Source organism: Panthera leo, chromosome Y (genome assembly GCF_018350215.1).
Source record: "Panthera leo isolate Ple1 chromosome Y, P.leo_Ple1_pat1.1, whole genome shotgun sequence".
NCBI lineage: Eukaryota > Metazoa > Chordata > Mammalia > Carnivora > Felidae > Panthera > Panthera leo.
Genome location: NC_056697.1, coordinates 7,707,017 through 7,725,302, shown reverse-complemented (window position 1 = coordinate 7,725,302; position 18,286 = coordinate 7,707,017). Strand labels below are relative to the sequence as shown.

Genomic DNA, 18,286 nt, shown 5'->3' with positions numbered 1-18,286 from the left:
AAGAAACACCTTTTAACTTGAGTTAAAAATTTTTAACTTGAGAAAAATTTGGATATAAACAATGTCAGTACAATAGGGTATTCTCAGCAATGTGAACATTATAAGTAACTTGAGTGAATAGCCTGGGAAAGTTTTACCTGTAGCCTAAATTTATGTAAACCTAATGAAATTCCTTAATATTTCAAAACAGAGCATTCAGTTTCTTATGATTATCAATAGATCAGTATTTGCTTGTGAGCAGTGTTATTTATACACTTCCTATAACCTTGAAAATATCTTTATTCTAAAAATTAAGAATGAGCTTTTGACTTTACTCATTCAGATAACTTGACTTTGATGTCACAATCCTGAACCAAATGTCATTCTCAAGATTTGGTAGACACATTTAAAACTCAGTTTCTGCAGTAGGGAATGAAGTTGACAGCCCACGTATGTGGGCTTTAATACATCTAGAGATGTTGTTATGAAACCACATAGGTAGCATGCATAGCACTGCCCAGGAAGCTGAAGCAAACAATTTTTACAGTGCCAGATGCCACATGCCTGCCTCAGTCAAAGACTGGGAATAGTGATTGTGCTATAAATCCAGAAGCCTGGGTCCAGGTCTGTAAATTGGGAGGCCAGGATCAAAGGGACAGGTTATGTTCCTATATTGCCTTTCCCTCAGACAGTAAACTAACAAGTGAACTGGTTGATAGACTAGTAAGAAATTGTGATTGTCAAATTGTTAACAAACAAAAGTTTGTATTACATTAATGTTTGTGTTCTTTACTTTTTAGGCTGTACACCAAGGGGGAGGGGAGGGCTATGCTGTGATAAGTGGGATCTTACTGTAAACTGGTAAGTGTCCACTCAAATACAAATACTGTAACCACATCTGTTCTGTCCAGATTGTGAACACCTACAGAATATTGTTCCATCATGAGTACATGGGCAAGTACTTCTGTTTGGTCTCATATCCTTGTGTGAAGCTGGTACCATGATTTTTTACCCCATCTTTTTATTTGGTTTCTTAAGTAAAGATGTTTGTCCAAGAGTGTGGAGTCTTGTAAGCGCTATTTACCCTGCCACTGCTACTGTTTTGGTCCTCTTTCCCCTAGTGAAAGTTTACAAACTATCTTACCCATTTTATAGAACTCAGATTGCCTCAAACTAGGTACCATAGCTGTGGGAGCAGAAAGAGGTACTCCCCTGGAAATGCGGAAGTGTGTTCTGCGGTCCTCGCCAGAGAGACCCCATCAGAGACAGAGACAGAGAATGGGGACTTGCTGTCTGTAGTTTGCCCCACCCTTAATTAGCAAATAATTCGGGGCTCTGCCACGATGCCTTTTCAGCAGGGGGTTGTAGAGCATTTTGTACACCATGGTCCTTTCCTCCATGCTATGAGGCTGAGATGGGGACAAGGAGCAGAAGTCCTGTTGGAGAGGGTTACTGTAGTCCGGTGTCAGATTGTGTGTGTGGCTGTGTCTTTGAAGGAGATCAAGAGCAACTATAGCCACAAGCGTGGGAGCGGATGCTACCTCAGGTGTGAGCTGCACTAGGAAAGCACGTGGGCCACAAATGGGGAAAAGCAGTGCTGGGCATGTGGATAAGCCAGAACCAGGACTGGGTCAGGGGGAAGACCAGTGGCTGATAGGAAAGCTGAAGAGCCAGCAAAACTTAGATGTGGTAGTAGGTGATGTCAGTGAAGGTTCAGGAAGACAAGAGCAATGGGATGACAAGAGCATGCTAGGCGCGCCACTGAGCAGAACTATGTCAGGAGTAGACCTATAATCTATGTTAATGCCCCAAAGAAAACACACGTCTGATGTCCTCATTTACTGGGATGCTTCACTGTTGCCCACATTTTCCATGTATGTAGAGAGATGCTTGATGTGCTCTGGTTAGGCTCCACCTGAGTCTGAGAAATGTTCTTTTACTTCTCCATCATGTCAGCCTTTCCTGGTTGCTGGCCTAAGGGCAGTGACTTCTCAGCATCCTGTGACAGTACACAGGACTTTTCTACTTCACATTTCACTGCCCATAAGCCACTCGTATTGTGACAGAACTGGTGTCAGGGTGTTAGTATACAAAAGGGGAAAGCTTACGTTTTCACAGAATGTAAAGGTTTTCTCTTAAGATGAGGAACATCCTCGGGGCGCCTGGGTGGCTCAGTCAGTTAAACATCCAACTCTTGATTTCAGCTCAGGTCATGATATCACAGGTTCATGAGTTCAAGCCCCACATCAGGCCCTGTGCTGACAGTACAGAGCCTGCTTGGGATTCTCTTTCTGTCCCTCTCCCACACCCTCAATAATGTTTTAAAATTAGACCATATAATGTCTTAAAACATGACCGTCTAGGATGTTGTAACTTCAGCTAGGGAATTTTTCACAGGTGAAAAAACGTTACTTCGTCCATGGAATTGTACTTTTCCAGCCTCCACACTGCACACTGTATTTGCTACACCTGCTTCAAATGTCCATTTGCCTATTCTTCAGGTTCCGTGGTGTGCCTTTTTCTTGTACTAACCGGTCTCAAAGACGTCCCATCAGTGGACACAGAAGCGCAGATGCCCGCTGCCGTGTGGCGAGCAGCGGTACTGCAGCACCAGGGCCCCTCCTCGGGCCCCTTCCCAAACCCGGCCATGTGCACAGTGCCCCCATTTCGCGGGCTTCCCGGGGCTCAGCAGCTGTTGCCAACGTCCTGTCCCCCAGCCCCGCCAGGTCCCCGGCTGCTTTGTTCACCAGCTCTTATTGTTTCGATGTTGCTTGTCTTTGTTTAGGCAACACCAGCCAATCAAAGGACTTTTTACTTTCTTCAAACGGAAGAATCAGATATGCAGCTACCATTTGCCCCTTCTTGAAGAGCTTTTAAGTCAGCTCCTTCTATTTCTGTTTGAAGGCGACGTCTTTCTGTCAGGTTTAGTTCCTCCTCCAAGTTGTCACATGTCAGCACTGTGCTTCGTCAGCCAGCCCCCGGATCCCTTTAAGTCGCGGTGTTAAACTGAATTACTCTCCCTTCCCACCTGTCTTTACACCCTGTAGGTCTGTTCCCTTGCCCATTTTTTGCTTCCCAGCTCTAGACTCTGACCAACTAATCCCTGAATATTCAGCTGAAAAAAGGTTACTGAAAAGCTGCTTAGTTTTTAAAACACCAGCAAAGTATTAGTTAAATCTGTACAAACATCAAAACTATACGCTATGTAAACACCTACACGTATATATGAGTATTATGGGTTGAATTGTGTCCCCCTCAAAATAAATGTGTTGTGACAGAAATCCCTCAGAATGTGACCGTATTTGGAGACGGGCGATTAAAGAGGCAATTAAGTTAAAATGAGCCCATTAGGGTGGGCCCTAAATCCAATCTGACTCGGGTCCTTGTAAGAGAGGGAAACTTGGACAGAGAGATATGGGGTAGGGAGGGAAGAGCACAGAGCACAGAGGAAGGTTATCTGTAAACCAGAGACTCTAGGAGAAACTAAACCTACCAATACCATGATCTTGGACTTGAAGCTCCCAGAACTGTGAGAAAAATTCCCATTGTTTAGGCCACCCAGGATGCATTTTGTTATGGCAGCCCCAGCAAACTAATACAATATGCTTTTCTTATATACTAAGTATCAAGCTTGATACCCAAGAAACTGACACATGCCACCTCCAAGGACAGGAACTGGGTGGCAAGGTTAGAGATTTTTGTCCCTTATGCCTTGTGATTTTGAAACCATTATGCCTTATGATTTTGAAACATGTGACTCATCTATTCAAAAAATGAACAAGGGGTCCCTGGCAGGCTTAGTTGGTAGAGCATGCGACTCTTGATCTTGGGGTTCTAAGTTCAAGACCCACACTGGGTGTAGAGATCGGTTAAAAATAAAATCTTTTTAAAAATGAAGAAAAAACTTACTCCTAATACCCACTGTTGAACAAGGTATATGAAACTGGCACTTTCATATGCTGCTACTAGATATCCATCGATAGAGAATGGTTTGAATAAACTCTTAAATATCTGTACAGTTGATAAACGAGCTAGATATACTATAATGGAAATATGTCCACATATATTGAGAGAAAGCAGCGAATCACAAAACCATGTGTTTTAACTGAGAAAAAAAGCAAATCCCCTAGACAAAAAACAAAAGGAAGAATATATCATATACAGTAATTTGTTAATGGTGGATTTCTTTTTTTTTTCCTTTTTTTTTATGGAGGATTAATTTTGGGAGGGGGGAATTTTTTTTTAAGAGCACTTTTTTTTTAATGTTTATTTGTTTTTGAGAGAGGCAGAGTGTGAGCAGGGGAGGGACAGAAAGAGAATGGGACACAGAATCCAAAGCGCTCTCCAGACTCCGAGCTGTCAGCACAGAGGCCAACGTGGGGTTCGAACTCATGAACCATGAATTCATGACCTTAGCCTAAATCAGGGCGCTTAACAGACTGGGCCATCTAGGCACCGGGAGGGGGGGGGGGGGGGGGGCATTTTTTATAAGTAAAAAAAACTACAACTGTCTCTTAGCTGAGAAAATGGAGAGATTTAATCCTCTCAAATTCAAAATCTTAAAATGTTTTGCTTAGAGCCAATTTGTTAGGAAATTAGATTTTCAAAAGCTTAGCTTACTGAATGATAATGGCTCCCAATGAGTAGCGCATGACAGCCCTGCCCGGGCAGGTCCCCTGATGACCCCCAGCAGGTGAGCTGGCCTCCGGAAGACGGCAGAGGCACAAACGGCGCAGCATATGAACTCTATCCACGAAGACTGAGAGCTGCTCGATCAGTTAAGTCCAAGGATGAAAAAATCTCCTTGAGAGCAAATCCCTACACAACGTTCAGTGATGGAGAAGGCACTGAGAGGCTAAGAGAAAAATTACCAGGTGTACTCACAACTGCAAAGAAAAGATCTTTCCCCTCCCCCGCCATTCCCGAAACCAGCCAGGGCGCTCCGGGTGGTAGTCTGACATAAAGGCGGGAACCAATCAAGTTCTGCTGAATGGTTTGAAATAAAGGCGAACCAATCAAGTTCTGCTGAGCGTTCAAATTTAAATGTCAACCTATAACAACTCTGTAATCTCAAAAAGATCCCTAACTTGTTTGTGCCTGTCTATAAAAGAAGCTGTAAGATCCTTGCTCGGGGCCTCTTGCCTCACCAGAAACGAGTATGTGGAGGACCGGGTTCCAACCTGCAATAAACGACCCTTGCCGCTTGGCTTTGGCTCTGGACTCTGGTGGTTTGTTTTCGGGGGTCTCTCGAATCGGGGCATATCAGCACTAAATACGCGACCAAACAAAAGATGTCTTCATTTACCCTCACACAAAGGACAAACAAGCCTTAGGATTTCCTCCAAGAGTGACAAAGTGCGCTTCTGTGTTGGGGTGGGGTTGGGGGCTCACATGTGGCACGCAAATGACAAGTGGTTGGTTACCAGTGAGCCCGACTGTGATGTGGAGAAGGAATATGTGAAACACTTAACCATTACTGTGCTAGATGTTAACTGACGTGCATTTAAATAAAATTTAAAAAATAATAAAAATATGAACACCTCAGTGATTTTAAAGAGAATGAAGAAGTCATGAAATAACTGCAACGCAAATGCATTTGATTTTCATCTTTAATACTGAACATTATTGCTTTAGGGAATATTTCTGCCTCAACCAGGAATTGACTGCTAATTACATAAAATATACACATAAAAAAGTAGTTCTCCATTTTCCCAGGGGGGGAAAAAACACCAGTAACTTCTAGAATATTCAAGTGTTTTGTTGTAATCATAATTAAAGTCTCGATCATCTCATTTATTTGCTCTGTAACTTACGTATTTAAATTAAACGTTATTAGACAACCATTACCAATTACAAGTGTAAGGTGCCACTACTGAGTAAATTGATTCTTCCAGGAGTGGATGGATCGATCCCTCCTCCCACCCACTAACGAAGCAGCAACATGGTTAGTTTAATTTTGTAAATGGATTGTCCGTTGCTGCGAACGCTAATTCTCATCCCCAGCCCGTGTTTTCGTGTAGGTGAGGGAGTTGGTTACACCGCACCAGTGACCTCCCTAACGATCAACAGCAGGACAAGCTAGGCTTGGGCTTGCGGTGCAGACTGACGGTGTCGGTCTGGATCAGGTGGTCTGACCTATCCTCGATGGCAAGCACTCTTCGAATTGCTTCCTCAAAGGCTGCCGCGACATTCGTGGCATCTTTTGCACTTGTTTCAAAGTAAGGATCGTCGCCGTTGTCCTTGCACCAGGCTTGGGCTTCCTCGGTGGACACCTGCCGTTCGCTTGTCAATCTTGTTACCCAAAATCACAAAAGGAAAGCTTTCGGGCTCTTTCACGTCTGCGTAGTAGATGACTACTTTCTTCCAGTTACTCAAGTTCTGGAAGCTTTGAGAATCATGCACACTAAAAGTGAGCAGGCAACAGTCAGAACCTCGGTAAAACGGCGTCCTCCGGCTTCTGAATCTCTCTTGACCGGCCGTGTCCCAAATCTGCATGGGAACAAAATGTCCATCCACCTCCAAATCTTTATTTAAAAATTCCACGCCTATTGTATGGAAGAGCTGGGTATCAAATTTATTGGTCACATATCTGTTCACCAGAGAGCTCTTCCCAACTCCACCATCTCCAAGGGTAATCACTTTAAAAAGCAACGATTTTCCTGCCATTATGACTCTCAAGATCTTTGACTTCAGAACCCTGTAAAATAAAAAGGCACCATTACATTCCTTCCGACCTGCACGTTGCCACGCACAAGCGGACAGATGTCTGCATGAGGGAAACTGAACGCAGAGTCCCCACTCCTTTCTGCACAGAAAGTCATCGGGTAGCAAGAGCGGTCACTACTGAGTGCTTAAGCGCGTACCAGGCACAGCCCTACTGCTGCTCCCTAAGGCAGTGAGGGCTTGTTCTTCCCCAGCCCCTTAGGTCACAGTTGACAGAGGCAAACACTCGAAGCCACTGTCACCCCAAAGACCTTGCTCTCAACCATTCCCCACTCCTCACTTTAAGCCCTGCCACCGCGTGTTAGATGCAGGAGACCGAAGCAGGCAGGTGTCTGTAATAATTTCAAACACCCCTTTACTGGCACAGTGACAGTTTTGCTGATGGCTTTCATCTTGTGCCAGGAGTTTCCTCAATAACCTTTCCTTTCTCTCTTCCACTGCTATAACCATAGGAACTGGTAATCAGGAAACAAGAGACAGAAGCAGATGATGCTGCTGTGAACAAAAATAAGCCAATGACTGAGTAAATGGACTCCATTGTCTTCATTGGGAATGCTAAAATTGTCAGCAGGACTTTTTTTTTTAAGTTTTTTATTTTGAGAGAGATAGAGACATTGCAAGTTGGGGAAGGGCGGGAGGGGGGCGGGGGTGAGAGAGTGAGAATCCTTGCCAGCCAAGAGCCTGACACCAGGCTTGAACTCATGAAACAGTAAGATCATGACCTGAGTCGAAACCAAGAGTTGGACCCTTAATGACTGAGCCACTCAGGTGCCACCAGCAATGGAATTTTTTTTGGAGACAGACAGAGAGAGAGAGAGAGAGAGAGAGAACTTCATATGAGCAGGGAACAGGTCCTCCAGAGCGGAGCTCCAGGTCAAGCTGACTGGGGCCCCAGATCACCCCGGCGCGGGGCGGGGGGAGGGTTGCACAAGGACACACAACTGCCAGAGTCCAGCTCCAGCAGGTCCAGGGGTTCCTGAAGGATGAATGGCGTCGGGGAAAAAGTGAAAAAAAACTAAAAATAAAACAAAAATAAAAATGAACACAGACAACAGCAGTGTGTTGAACTGCCTGCTTTATTGTGGCAAACATGGCATTATATATTTGTTAGCAATTTCCTTGTAGTGTACATCATCTATGTTTTCTGGCATTACCTAATTCCAAAAATGTTCCTATGTGTAATCACCCTTTAAGAAAAACATGGTTTTTTTTCTCATAACATTCCCTCCTGCCCTTTGCTTATTGATTAATTTCTTACATTATTTTCATTATGTATCTATGTTTATCTATAATCTATAAAGCATTTGCTTTGCTGTTTTCATGAAAGGTCACCTATCTATCAACACCTGAAGTGGAACAGTTACAGGGACATGACCTCTTAGTTGTTTCTCTGAACGACTTGTGGCTTGAGAACAAAAGGGCTCACCTCAGTGGGAGGTGCCAGGAGGGGGCCAAGAGGGCCTTAGGAACCCATGCCTTATGCATTCTTAGAGAAACAATGCACCTAGGAACTAATGAACCATTCTGTACCTTAAACGACTAGGTTCAATCATCATCTGGAATGCCTCCTGGAGGCCAAGTGGGCCCAGGGGTTGGAGTAACTTGTGCCCATAGATACACTCCTTAGTTACCAGAGTGGGGCTTTCAAATCCATTTGTTCCTTCCTTGCCTGAGAAATATATGAAGATATCCTTCCATTACGTAGAGGAGCTTTTATAGGGGGTGGCAAGGGCTAAATGTAGGGCCGCACAATTTTCTTGTGGAAACTTATTTTCTTTCCCCAACAGTTCTTTCCCACAGGGCCTGTCATGGGCAATTTCCCAACAGACAATTCCCCAGGTACTTTTATTAAGGCCAAATTACCTAAAAGCAGGAGTACAGGAAGCTTCACTGTTGGTGGGCTGCCCTGCAGTCACCAATCCGTCCACTACCTGGGCCCTGCCATCAGGCTGGTTGGATAGCTTGGATTCTGGCACACAACAGTTGGCACGAACTCACCCAGAGCTTCAGAGGCATTCACTAGAAGTGGGGCACCAGCCATGTGGATCAGGACTTGAGTTCCCCCTGGTGTGGGGCAAGGTCTCACTGAGAAGGGAAGCAGGTCATCAGAGAGGGGCACGGGGTTAGCTGGAGTGGGCTTACCGATCCCCTGGAGCAGGGCTTGAACTCACCAGGAGCAGGACTCCATGTCCCTTGGAACATAACTTGAGCTACCTGCAGAGGGACACGAGGTCACAGCAAGCGCCACTCGAAGGTCCCTGCAGCAGAGCACAGAATCATAAAGAGAGGGGCCCTTGGTAATGTGAAGAAGACTCAAGCTCACTTGCAGGGCACCTGGAGCTCACCTGGACAGTGGCCCTCGCTCACAGAGAAAGGGACACGTGCTCAGCAGAAGTGGGGCTGGGGCAAAACCCGAGTGGGGTCTGAGGCCACATAGAGAGTGAGACAAGCTCACCAAGACAGAGTCTTGAGATCACCTGGCATGAGGTCACCCAGAGCATAACACAGGCTCATCAAAACTGGGCTCACACTCACCTGGGGATGGCTACCTCTCACTCTGAGAAAGGCTTTAGTACACCCAAAGTGTGGCATGAGCTCACCAGGTGTGGGGGTCAAGGTCACCCAGAGCAGGGAAGAAGGCATATCAAGCCGAGCTCATTTCAATTGGAGACAGGCACAAGGTCACCCAGAACATGGGCTGAACTCAAGCGTGGCTCGAGTGCACCTGGAGTGAAGCACGAGGTCATGTGGAGCTAAAAACAAGTTCACTGGGAGTGGGATTCAAGGTCACCCCAAACTAGGCTTTGCTCAACTGCAGTGGGACACAAGATTATTCATTAGGAGCCGAGCTAGAGATCACCCAGTATTGGTCTGGAGGTTCTGCTGAGTGGGGCACAAGGTCACACAGAAGAGGGCACGTGCTCACGAGAAGTGGGACTGGTGCAAAATCTGAGCAGCGCCTGAGGTCACCTGGAGCAAGACAAACTCACCAGAGAAGGTCTCGTGCTCAACTGGAGAGGGGCTCCAGGTCACTGGGAAAAGTATCCATGCTTAAGCAAAAAGGGGCTTGAGATTGCCCAGAGTGGAGCATGTTGACACCCCGAGCGGGGCTGGTGCTCTGGTGCTCACCTGGAGTGGCGCATGAACTCACCCTAAGTGGAGCTCATGGTCACCCGGAGGGTGGTATGAGGTCACACGGAGCAAGGTCTGTATTTCGCCAGAGGGCTGCTGGAGCTCACTCAGAATGGGGATTGAGCTCATCCAGAGCAGGACTCAAGCCCACCAGGAGCAGGACTCATGCTCACTGGGAGCGGGACTTGAGCTCAAAAGACAATGAATCAAAGGACATGAGTTCAAACATACCAGGGCATGAGGTCTCCTGAACCAGGGCTCATATTTAGCTTTTGTAGGCCCACTCTAACTCAGTGTGGGGCTCATGCCCACCCATAACTGGGCTTGTGCTTACCCTGAGAGGGGTTTGTGCTCACCCTGAGCAGGTCACAAGTTTAACTGGACCAGGATAGAAGTCACCCAGAGCAGGTTTATCGGTGACCCAGAGCAGGGCACAAGGTCACACAATGTAGGGCATGAGCTCACAAGCAGTGGGGCATGACTCAACCGGAGTAGAGCAGAAACTTACCTTAATGGAGTCTGAGCTCATACAGAGCAGGTTATGAGCTCACCTGAATTAGGACACAAGCCCATTAGATATGGGACTTCAGGTTATTTGGAATAGTGCTTCAGCTCACCTGCAGCTGGGCTTGAGGTCACCTAGAGCAGGGCACAAGGTCACTGAGAACAGCACAGGAACTTACCTGCAGCAGAACTTGTGTTCACCCAGAGCGGGGCTCGAGGTCACTAGGAGCAGGGCACGAGGTCACATGCAGCAGGGCACAAGATCACATAGAGCAGGGCTTGTGTTTACCAGGAGTGAGCTAGAGATCATTCAGAGCAAGACTGAAGCTCACCCCAGATCAGGGCTTGAGTTCACCCAGAGCAGGTTTGAAGTCACCCAGAGTGTAGCTCAAGGGCTGGTACTCACACAGAGCAGGCTCATGCTAACCTGGAGCAGGGTTCATGCTCACACAAAGTGGGAATAGACCTCATCCAATGAGCGACTCAAACTCACAAACCGTGAGATCATACCTGAGTCAAAGTCAGATGCTTAAACAATTGAGCCTGAGATTTCATATTAAAAGTATCAATTTCTAAAAAAAATTTTCCTAGTCCAAATCATTAAAATTCCATTTTAAAGAATCTCAACTCTAAGAAGTACCATATGAGTTGTCTTCCCTTCTCTCTTGGTAAATATGAAGAGGGGGCATTTAGCAGACATTAATGCCAAGTACTTAATCTTTGAAAACCCTACAATGTTTACATTTGATATCTTAACTTACATAGATTTAAGTTATATACGTCTGATATCTGAGACAAAAATACAGATTTACTAATCTTGTACCTTACATTTCCTTTTGCATATCTTCAGCTGAAAATTCAAGAGTGGTAATTTCCGTTTATTAACAGCAACAAAAATGAAAACTGAAAAAAATGTTTATTACTCAGAGTTGGTATACTAATTTTTATATAAATGATTCTTAATGTAGTAGTGTTTAAAGTACTGTTCTTAAAATGACTTAGTTGGTGAAATGTTATCAATTATGAAAAAATAAAATATAATTAAAAAATAGATATACTCTATCTCTAAATTCAACAATTGTGCGTATCTTGCTGTCTCTGGGTTAACTCAATGTATAACTATATAATTATTGTGTGCAGAGTCTTTAGAAAATTCCTAAATTATTGTATAAAGACAACCCCTTATCTCTTAAGATTAAGGATATTGTCCCATATGTGCAAAAGACAGCTCCTCAGGATATATAATTTTCACAAAGAGAGTTCTCCAGCTAAGGAACATTTTGTGTAAGGTTCTATATGTGTTTTACACAAAGAGTTACAGATCATCATGATGAAAGACATTCCAGAAAGTTACAGACTTTATCTTAAGCTTCTATGATGTGCAAGCCTGTATGGCTTTAGTTTCATAGGAATTTAGGGAGGCTTATTTCATGTTTGAAAAAACATTTTTTTTTAGGTTATTTGTCCATGAGGCAGATGTATAATTTATACTCGAGGCAGAAACAAAGCCCATGCTTTGAAGTTTGGCCAAGTCATTCTGAACATGGTAAATGTTAAAGTATGGATTCGTTGAGAGCCCATGAACGGGGCCCACAATCATTAAAAGTTGGAGATTTTATTTATTAGCCTTCATCATCTAAATTCTCAGAAAATACAGTTAAAATATATGTTGTTATTCATTTGGATAAATGTCTTAAATTTTCATCTACCATCTTATAGACAAACTTTGACTTCTCTACTTCTTATATATTTGCTAGAAATCTAAATAAGCCTCATCAAAGAAAAATTATTTTATTTTTTAAATAAATTTATTGTCAGATTGGCTTACAGAAAACACCCAGTGCTGATCCCAACAAGTGCATTCCTCAGTGCCCATCACCCATTTCCCCCTCTTCCCCATCCTCCCATCAACCCTGTTTGTTCTCTGTATTTGTCTCTTATGGTGTGCCTCCCTCCCTCTCTGTTTGCAACTATTTTTTCCCCTTTCCTTCCCCCACGGTCTTCCAGTTCCATCCATGTTGTTGCACATGGCATGATTCCATTCTCTCTTTGCCAGGTAGTATTCCATTGTGTGTACACACACACACACACACACACACACACACACACACACACACCACATCTTCCTTATCCATTCATCAGCTGATGTACATTTAGGCTCTTTCCATAATTTGGCTATTGTTGAAGGTGCTGCTATAAACATTGGGGTACAAGTTTTGTTCCCCATGCATCCTATGCCCCTATGCATCACCACTCCTGTATCCCTTGGGTAAGTTCCTAGCAGTGCTATTGCTGGGTCATAGGATAGTTCTATTTTTAATTTTTTGTGGAACCTCCACGCTGTTTTCCAGAGTGGCTGCACCAGTTTGCTTTCCCATCAACAGTGCAATAAGGTTCCCATTTCTCCACATCCTCACCAGGATCTGTAGTTTCCTGATTTGTTCATTTTAGCCACTCTGACTGGTGTGAAGTGCTTATGGATAGGAAGAATAAATATTGTTAAAATGTCAATACTACCCAAAGCAATCTACGCATTCAGTGCAATCCCAATCAAAATTTCACTGGCATTCTTCTCAAAGCTAGAACGACAATCCTAAAATTTGTGTGGAAACACAAAAGACCCCAAATAGCCAAAGTAATATTGAAGAAGAAAACCCAAATGGGGGGCATCATAATCCCAGACTTTAGCTTCTACTACAAAGCTGGAATCATCAAGACAGCATGGTACTGGCACAGCAACAGACACACACAGACCAATGTAATAGAATAGAGAACCCAGAATTGGACCCACAAATGTATGGCCAACTAATCTTTGAAAAAGCAGGAAACAACGTCCAATGGAAAAAAGACAGTCTCTTCAGCAAATGGTGCTGGGAGAACTGGACAGCAGTATGCAGGAGAATGAAACTAGACCACTTTCCTACACCATACACAAAAATAAACTCAAAATGGATGAAAGATCTAAATGTGAGACAGGAAACCATCAAAACCCTAGAGGAGAAAGCAGGCAACAACCTCTTTGACCTCAGCCACAGTAACAGCTTGCTCAACACATCTACAAAGGCAAGAGAACTGAAAGCAAAAATGAATTTTTGGGACCTCATCAAGATTAAAATCTGCTGCATTGCAAAGGAAAAAACAAAAACTAAAAGGCAACAGACAGAGTGGGAAAAGATATTTGCAAATGACATATCAGATAAAGGGTGAGCATCCAAAACCTATAAAGAACTTTATAGTAAAGGCTTTACCCACCCTTACAGCACACTCTCCATCTCATTTCATATTGAACACAGATAACCAGGAAAGACTCTGCCATTTAAAACCAATTTGTAAAGACCAGAAGAAATGGTAATGGATTCCTCAAAGAACAAAGCCAGTATATAGGCAAAAAAAAAAAAAAAAAAAAAAAAAAGAAATCTACAAGGAACATGAAGAATAAAAAGAAATGACACAGGGGCGCCTGGGTGGCGCAGTCGGTTAAGCGTCCGACTTCAGCCAGGTCACGATCTCACGGTCCGTGAGTTCGAGCCCCGCGTCGGGCTCTGGGCTGATGGCTCAGAGCCTGGAGCCTGTTTCCGATTCTGTGTCTCCCTCTCTCTCTCTGTCCCTCCCCTGTTCATGCTCTGTCTCTCTCTGTCCCAAAAATAAATAAACGTTGAAAAAAAAAAAAAAAAAAAAAAGAAATGACACAGCTAAGGGAAGAAAACACATTTCCAATATCTAACACAAGAGAAGTGGAAATATGCTAACTGCCTGATAAAGAATTCAAAATAATTATATTAAGTAGCTCAGTGTATTATAAGAAAACATAGACAACTAAATGAAACAGGAAGATAATATATAAACAAAATGAGAAGCTCAGCCAAAACAAAACAAAACAAACACACAAACAAGCACACAAAACAAACAAACAAACAAAAACAGAAATGCTGGACAAGAAGAATATAATAGTAAGTGAAAATGTCACTAGAGAGGTTCAAAACTAGATCGGTCAAGCAAAAGAAACAATCAGTGAGCTTGAGAACAGCTCACTTGAATTTATCCAGTCGGATGACTGACAAGAAAAGAAAGGAAGGAAGGAAGGAAGGCAGGAAAGAAGACAAAGAGAAAGGGAAAGGGGAAGAGAAAGAGGAAGAAGAGGAACAAAGGGAGGGAGGGACGGAGGGAGGGACGGATGGAGGGAGGGAAGGGAGAGGGAGGGAGGGGGAGGAAAAGGAGAAAGGAGGGAGGGGGAGCAGGAGGGAGGAAGGAAGGAAGGAAAGGAGGGAGGAAGGAAGGGGAGACAGAAGGAGAGAGGGAGTGAGAGAGGGAGAGGAGAGAGGGAGGGAGGAAGGGAAACCAAAGGGACCTGAGGATCCCACCAAGCTAACCAAGATACACTAACCAGTATTCTGGAGTCCCTAAAGTCCCAGAAGGAGGGAGATGAGAAGGGGCAGAATATCTATATAAATAAATAATGGGGGAAAAGTTCTCAAATCTGGGGGTGCATAACTGTGAAGTCCAAAGAACCCCAAGTAGATTGAGTGTAAAAAATCTACATTGAGACATCTTATAATGAAATTATCAAAAGCCAAAGACCAAAACAAAACAAAGCAAAATAAGCAAACAAAACACCACCCCAATTTTTTAAATTACCAAGGGAAAAGCAACAATGACATAACAAAGGAGCCCCCAAAAGACTGTCAGAGGATTTCTCCGCCAGTGAAGTTGAATGTTATACCCAGAGTACTGATAAAGAATACTATAATTAATAACATTACTGTATTATCTTAATATCAAAAGTTACCTTAATATCAAACGTTACCTTGATGTAAGTGGATTAAATCCTCAAACAAAAGACATAGTGTGGTAAATCAGATTAGAAAAAAAACAAAAAGTGCTTAGGGAGTTGCCCGTCTCTCTGTGGTCCCGTGGGGCTGGGCACAGCATGTGTCTGGTCTGGCAGCCAGTGCCAGGGTCTTAGTGGGTAAGCCGAGAGTCTTGGTGCCTCAGAATTTAGTCGCATAGCAGTTGAGTATGCCTGGTACCAAAAGTAAGATAACTCAAGGCAGTAGAATTGAAATTGGAAGGTCATCAGCCACGAAAGACCTATTGGAGAAAGCATAGGATAGTAGATAAAATGAAGCAGTGTTTTATCATATGTATTTCGGCAGGCCTTCTGATATTCGACTAAAAAACATTAATTGCTCTTTCTACAGAGAATTGGTCATGCAGTATCAGTTAAATCAAGGAAGTCATCCCCTACATGGTAAGTGTCTTCTATCCTTGATTACACTTGGGAAAATATTACTAAATATCCTCACACTAGGGATGAGAAGAAAAAACACCTATCAAAATTTTATGAAGTATTTTTGCATTTCATCAGCACTCATTGATCTTTTACTAAACATTTCCAATTATATCCTTCCTACTTCAGGGATTTTGTACTTTTGGGTATTACATTTACTAAATATCACATCTGCCTATTTACTCCAATTATTTCTGTGACTTAGGGCTTTTTGCTTTATCCAGTTTTCCTGATAGCTTGTACAGATTATTATCTGAATTTCTCTAAACCCACCAAGCTTGTATTTACATGCCAAAACTATTCTATTTTACTTCTTCACAGTAATTTTAATTTGGATTTCAGTCCTTGCTTATGTTTGGGAGACCCAGCCATCTACCAGAACTGAGGGTTTATTTTAGTCAATGTCCTTTATTTACTGGTATTCAGAGTTACTGGCTGTCATCTTCCATGGTGATTATTTTATTTATGGCTTTTATAAACTTTGGTCAGAAGTGACTACATTGGTACAAGCTGTTAGGATGACTTCCTATATAAATGAGACTATCTTATATTTTCCCTTTTCATCCACTCCAGTTATACTAAAGCACTCTAAAAAAAATCCCTCTTGCCCAAGTCTGTTACCTGTTTTCTTGATAACTGGTTACCATTTGTTCTACTTCAAGTAATTTTACTCTTTTCCTTAAACTACAGATTCCAGCATATATTGAATGAACATTCCATGGTTGTACTTTGTAGACAGTTTCTTCATTGCTATGTTTATTGGTTTAATTGTCACAAGCTTAATTTAAAGACATTGTATTACCTGTGGATCCGTTTGTCAACTAGAAATGCTCCTTCATTTCACTTACAATTCATAATCTGTGCAAGCTGAGAAGCCTATATCAATAGTAATTTGTTAATTTTGTCATGTTAAAACTAACTAAAAATGACAACTACAGTCAGAATCATAATTATCAAATGAGAAAGAATGACGACTCATGACATATAAAGATTGAACTGAACTGAAGTTCCCCTCCCTAGGCCCAACTTTCATACCTTTTCAAAATTTGTTAAAAGGGGTGATGGTATTAAAAACAAAATAATTCCAGGAAAATGTTTTCTGTGCATTCAGGAACACCATGTGTTACAAATATTAATTTAACACAAAATTAAAATGACTTAAGATCTGGCTATACCAATTCCATGTTACCCAAAAAACTACTGGATGCAGATTGTTATTTAAGTCTGAGATTCATTGCCAATAATATATAAACTTAAACATTCTTATTAAATTCAAAGCAAGAAAAAAAAAACAATCAATACTAATATTCAACTATCTGCTGTCAACAAGAGACTGATTTTAGCTTTAAACAAACACATCTGAAAGTAAAGTGCTGGAAAATAATAGTCCACAAAAATATAACCGAAAAAGAGCAGGAGTGACCATTCTTACATAAAATACGTAAAAATTTGTAAAGAGAAAAAAGGTCATTAAAAATGATAAGGGGATTGATTCCTTGTGAGATTATAATTATAAATATGTATATTTCCAACACTGGAGCAACGAAATATGTAAAGCAAATAATATATCTGAAGGAAGAATTAGAAGGCAATGTAATAGTAGTAGGTATGTTAGTAGCCACTTTTTAACAATGGATAGATCATCCAGACAGCAAATAAAGACTGGACTTGAAAAACACAATAGACCAAATGGACCCAAAAGACATATGCCAAAGAGTCTGTCAAGTAGTAGCAGAATGCAGGGGTCCTGGGTGGCTCAGTTGGTTAAGCGTCTGACTTTGGCTCAGGTCATGATCTCAACGTTTGTGGGTTTGAGCCCCGTGTTGGGCTCTGTGCTGACAGCTCACAGCCTGGAGCCTGCTTTGGATTCTGTGTCTTCCTCTTTCTCTGCCCCTCCCTCGTTCACACTCTTTATCGCTCAAAAAGAAACATTTAAAAAATAGTAGCAGAATACATATTCTTCTCAATCATACACAAAACAGGTCATATGTTAGGACATAAACCAAATTTTGAAAATTTAAGAAAATTAAAGCCCATATCAAATATCTTTTTGACTGCAATGGTATGAAACTGGAAATCCATCATAATAAAACTGGAAAATTCATAAACATGTGGAAAGTAAGCAACAGATTCCTAAACAACCAATGAGTCAGTAAGAAATCAATGGGGAAAACAAAAAAGTGTCTTGAGCAAATGAAAATGAAAACACAAGAAACCAAAATTTACTGGATACAGCAAAAGCAGTATTTAGAGTAAAGCTGTACCGCTGGGAGCCTGAGACAATGGCAGAGTGTGAGGATCCTAAGCTCACCTCATCCCCCTGATACATCTAACCCAGAAAATGACTCAAAGCCCCAGAACAGTCTTTCCAGTTAATCGCAGAGGAGGCCATATCAGAAAACAGTAGGAGGGTCAGATAACCCATTAGGAACCAAATCTCTGTCAAGACTAATTGCAAATAGGGATAACAGAAGCACAGAGAAGGGAAAGGAAGGGACCTCACTCAAAGCCCCCAAGACTTGAGTAACCTGCAGTCAGAAGACCAGTACATAATATTTGGCTTTGAAAACCAGTAGGACTTAACTGCTTGAGTTTTTACAAGCAGGGTGACTTAACTCCAGATACTTTAAAACTCAGTGCACTTGGCTCTTAGAGAACTGG

General features: G+C 42.5%; 1 protein-coding gene and 1 pseudogene across 1 annotated transcript; one reads left to right on the top strand and one right to left on the bottom strand.

Annotated features, from left to right (window-relative positions):
* Positions 1 to 5,547: 5,547 nt before the first annotated feature.
* Positions 5,548 to 6,735, bottom strand: RAB9A (RAB9A, member RAS oncogene family). Its single transcript, XM_042926602.1, is given in 2 exon segments — positions 5,548 to 6,264; positions 6,266 to 6,735. Coding segments are annotated over 2 exon segments (603 nt in total). The 5' UTR covers positions 6,646 to 6,735; the 3' UTR covers positions 5,548 to 6,041.
* Positions 6,736 to 15,360: 8,625 nt separating this feature from the next.
* On the top strand, positions 15,361 to 16,820 carry LOC122212651 (annotated as a pseudogene).
* The last annotated feature ends 1,466 nt before the right edge of the window (positions 16,821 to 18,286 follow it).